This window comes from Necator americanus, chromosome I (assembly GCF_031761385.1).
Source record: "Necator americanus strain Aroian chromosome I, whole genome shotgun sequence".
NCBI lineage: Eukaryota > Metazoa > Nematoda > Chromadorea > Rhabditida > Ancylostomatidae > Necator > Necator americanus.
Genome location: NC_087371.1, coordinates 3,578,144 through 3,581,961, shown reverse-complemented (window position 1 = coordinate 3,581,961; position 3,818 = coordinate 3,578,144). Strand labels below are relative to the sequence as shown.

General features: G+C 41.0%; 1 protein-coding gene across 2 annotated transcripts; it reads left to right on the top strand.

The window, feature by feature from the left end:
* Window positions 1-293: 293 nt before the first annotated feature.
* On the top strand, window positions 294-1,680 carry RB195_004377 (uncharacterized protein; the record flags this gene model as incomplete). Of its 2 annotated transcripts, none has more annotated exons than XM_064182198.1 (3): window positions 294-388; window positions 1,402-1,489; window positions 1,552-1,680. In XM_064182198.1, the coding sequence occupies 3 exons, from the start codon at window positions 294-296 to the stop codon at window positions 1,678-1,680; spliced, it is 312 nt and encodes a 103-aa protein (XP_064033465.1). The 2 variants fall into 2 exon arrangements, with proteins under 2 accessions (XP_064033465.1, XP_064033466.1); XM_064182199.1 differs by having other exon boundaries at window positions 339-388.
* Between the last annotated feature and the right edge of the window lie 2,138 nt (window positions 1,681-3,818).

The following is a 3,818-nucleotide window of genomic DNA, read 5'->3' as shown; positions in this document are numbered from 1 at the left end:
CTACGATCCGATAGAGATAGATATACTTCAACTAAAATCCACACCATCCCAGATTCGTGGGTTAATGAAAAAAAAGCTGATTGTGAATCTAAGTCATCCAAAGACAATTACTCCAATTCACGTCCATTTTCAAAAATTAGATACTTCACTAACCAATTTTTACTCTTTTAGTGTCATATAATAAAAAAAAACGAAGCAGGTGTAATTGTTTCTAAACAGCGAATTCGTGCCGTAATTGTATTCGTAATTACACTTATCCCTTACCAAATTAATTAATCACATATTTGTAGACGATGAACCTACTGCAGCTCTCAGTCTTTGTGATATTGTTGGTAATTATGGAGAGTGATCAGGTTTCCGCTCGGTATGAAAGAGTGGGCATTGTTAGGTGAGTTATTTTCTTGAAAATAAGGCAACTTCCACTTTTTTACACGAGAAAAATATCAGTAGTAGGACTTAAATACAAAAAATGAAAACATAGAAGCAACTCTTCTCCAGTAGTGAAAAGTAAGAGCCCACAAACCCTTTATGGATCATTTAACTTCATCCTACCTGTTTCTGGGAACCACATTTTCCTCCTGCTTGCAAAATGACCAGATTTCCGGAGTGTAGGTCTAAAGCAGGAAGAACGGTGGTGTTGAATATGCGATTATGGATTCAGGTGCTCCTGGTCTTTTTCACTACAACCTCGATGCTCTTGCGTGTGCCCCAAGCCGCTCATTTCCTCCTTCAAAGCTCGTAGGGAACTAACTTGATAAAACTCTAATTTAAGCATGACCCAACGAATACAGTACGTCCATAAAACCCCTTCAGGATCAGGATCAAGGCGCGAAAACGAAATTATGGTGTCATAAATGAAACGATTGCTGACGTGTTTCTTGGGCCATTGGCGCAATTCTGCATTCCGTACCCTTAGTACCGCGCTATTCGCCAACATAATGGGATATTCGAGAGCCTCGATCAGACCACAACTGTGTCCGTCCGAACGTCCCCGTACGACGTCATTTTTTGTGCAGCTCGTATTGAGTGGGTTTCAGAAAAGATCCTTCTTCGCAGACACATGGGTATCTTCTAAACTTACTAAACATGATCCTACGAATACAGTACTTCCATTGGGTTTAGGACCCTGAACAGGGAGCGAAAGCGAAATTATAGTGTCATAAATGAGATGAACTTATACTTTTATGGTTTACAACACCAGACATGCTACAGTGGCACCTCTGCGTCATTTTTTTTTACTGAGTGGGTTTCAGAAAAATCCTTGTCACATGGGTTCAATACTAATTTCATTACCCATTGGGATTGCGGGGTTTGAAATCAACACTCCAACGGGGAATTTTTATTATGAAAATTAGTTTGCTCATGTGTTCACCTCTTATTTCCCTCACCAATTCAATTTAGCGATCCTGTGAAACTACTTCTTCAAGATAGTTATTCATCACTGAGAAGCCTCAATGATGATGTACCATACAAAAGACCATTTAGACAGGTTAGTGGTCCTTTTAGAAATATTTTTACTCAAAAATTTCCGTGTAGGTTCCAAAATTACAGGTTTACAAACGTCGCTACTCTTCCTTCCCGCCATCTTTCTACAGTAGCACATTCGGCTTTGGTGATATGCCGGGGAATCGAAGGCATGTCTTTTTACCGTACGCTGATCTTCTTTTTAATGGACGGTGAAGAAGTAAGATCGTTCACACAAGAAGACGTTCGACGCATCTGTATGCTAGCTCAGATAACATCTTGAACTTCGAAGACAGACTTACATCCATCCATATCTGCCGAAATAACAAGGAAATTTTCCAATTCTCGTATCAAGTAAAATATTATTAGAATAGTGGATCTGTATTGTATATTTAATGCACGTGATATATTTTCCCATGCAGTATTTTCATCGTGTTTCTTGCATTGGATATTTTTCGAAATATTAATGACAGACAGTATGACATAAATGTCGCTTCCGTTTGTTTACGTGGAGAATGTTGAGTTGTTTACAAAAATTCGCGTTTGACTTTTTCGAAATGTCACAATGGGGCGGACAGTCTGCGGATTTCGGTTACTATTTAATTTACGAATCCCAAGTGGATGGAGGGCCTCAGGCATTGATCAGCCTCAGGCGATGTTGGAAATTGGGACCTTCGCCTGGTGCATAGTCTTAGAGACCACTACAGCTCCCTCGTTGCTCTAAGATGTTATTTGTTGGAGGCTATTCCAAATATCCCCCTTTGCGGGCCCCATTCGCTTGATTGCAAGTTTTTGGGAAGCGTTGGACGTCGTAAAAGTTACGCGAATATAGTGAGTGAATCCAGTACTTACGCAGCAGCCGAATCCACCACGTGCCAGGATCATCAGTAAACGACCAGCTGCAGTGAACTTAGATAATTAAAGGATCTGAGGTGGTAAGGTTTTCAGGTGGAGTATTCGTATACGGGGTCGTCTAATTCCCGTAAAAAACATCCCGGAAGATGCGGCGCGTGCACAGGGCTGGCGCGCTCCAATCGAACTCTTTGTAGAAAATAGCGCTCCGGAAACGCTCGAAGCACTATCTTCCGGGCCGTTTTTCACGGCAATTAGCAAGAAATGGACAGAATCACCCTTCTCTCAATAATCTACGATCCCGTATACGAATACTCCGCCTGAAATCCGTACCACCCCAGATTCGTAGGGTGATGCCATTGAACGTAGTAAGACGGAACTCGCCGACCCTCCGATAAAACCCGGATGAATGGCTGAATTCACAAATGAAAGAGCACGTGTAATTGATGCCCGTATGCTGTGCGCAGTCTGCGCAGAGGAAACAATGCCGACCGGGTACAACACTGGGGATCTTCTGAAAGCACCCTCAACCTTATCAGCCCTCTGTACCCTTGTTTAATCTCCTTCCAAAACTATATGGAACGTGATGAAATTTCACTGTGGATGTGATGTGAATGTGTTAAGATTCAGTTTCCGGAAGAGAAGTTCAACAGCATAGTATACGATGCAGAATAAAATCGAATTGAGGGAAATTACTTAGAATTTTACGACCTTCAAAAAAATATTAAGCGTGTGCCGTTCTCCTCGTCTCAAATTAGCACCTATGCTGACCTAGTTCATTGCAAGAGCAGAAATCCTAAAGTTATGCTATAGTGAATCAATTTACCAATTTATGTGTAGCGCAGTCGGTAAGCGGTTCGCCTGTGACTGTACGATCAATAGATTTGTACAAGACTTGTCTGTGATGACAAAAAAAAAACATTGGCTTTACACTTCGGCCAACCTCCGCGAGTGATTTTATGGTCTAGACATGCTTCCGCGTAAATCCCAAACGACCCCTAATTAAAGTTGAACGAGCAGCCGCATCCTCTTCGGGATGGATCGAAGCTGTGCACTTTATCCTTTGACACCTTGGTTGCGCTGAACTTGGTAATTAAACTCGTGAGAAAATTGAGAAAAATAGCTTTAGGAGGAGGTAAAACTGAGGTCATTCCTAAGTTTACTGCGATCACTCAACCACGACAGTTTCTGAGTAAAAAAAAATCTATGCCGTCTAAATGGGGAAAGAATTTCAAGTGGAAGATGTGCCTAAAATTTCCCGGAAATTTGTGCTGTTCATATGAAAATCGCTGCATCCAGTACAAAATTTCATCTCTGTCGCTTTGAAAAATTTTAAAATTAAATGTAGCCGTCGTTGGTGGATCGTGAGCATAATTGTACTACCATATTACTGTATCAAAAACTTTGTGAAACATGAGAATTTTTTATCCAACTTCGAGTATCAAGTGTTGCATCATTCAAAGTCTTTCAATTCAAACACAAAATTACAATCAGAGAGGAAA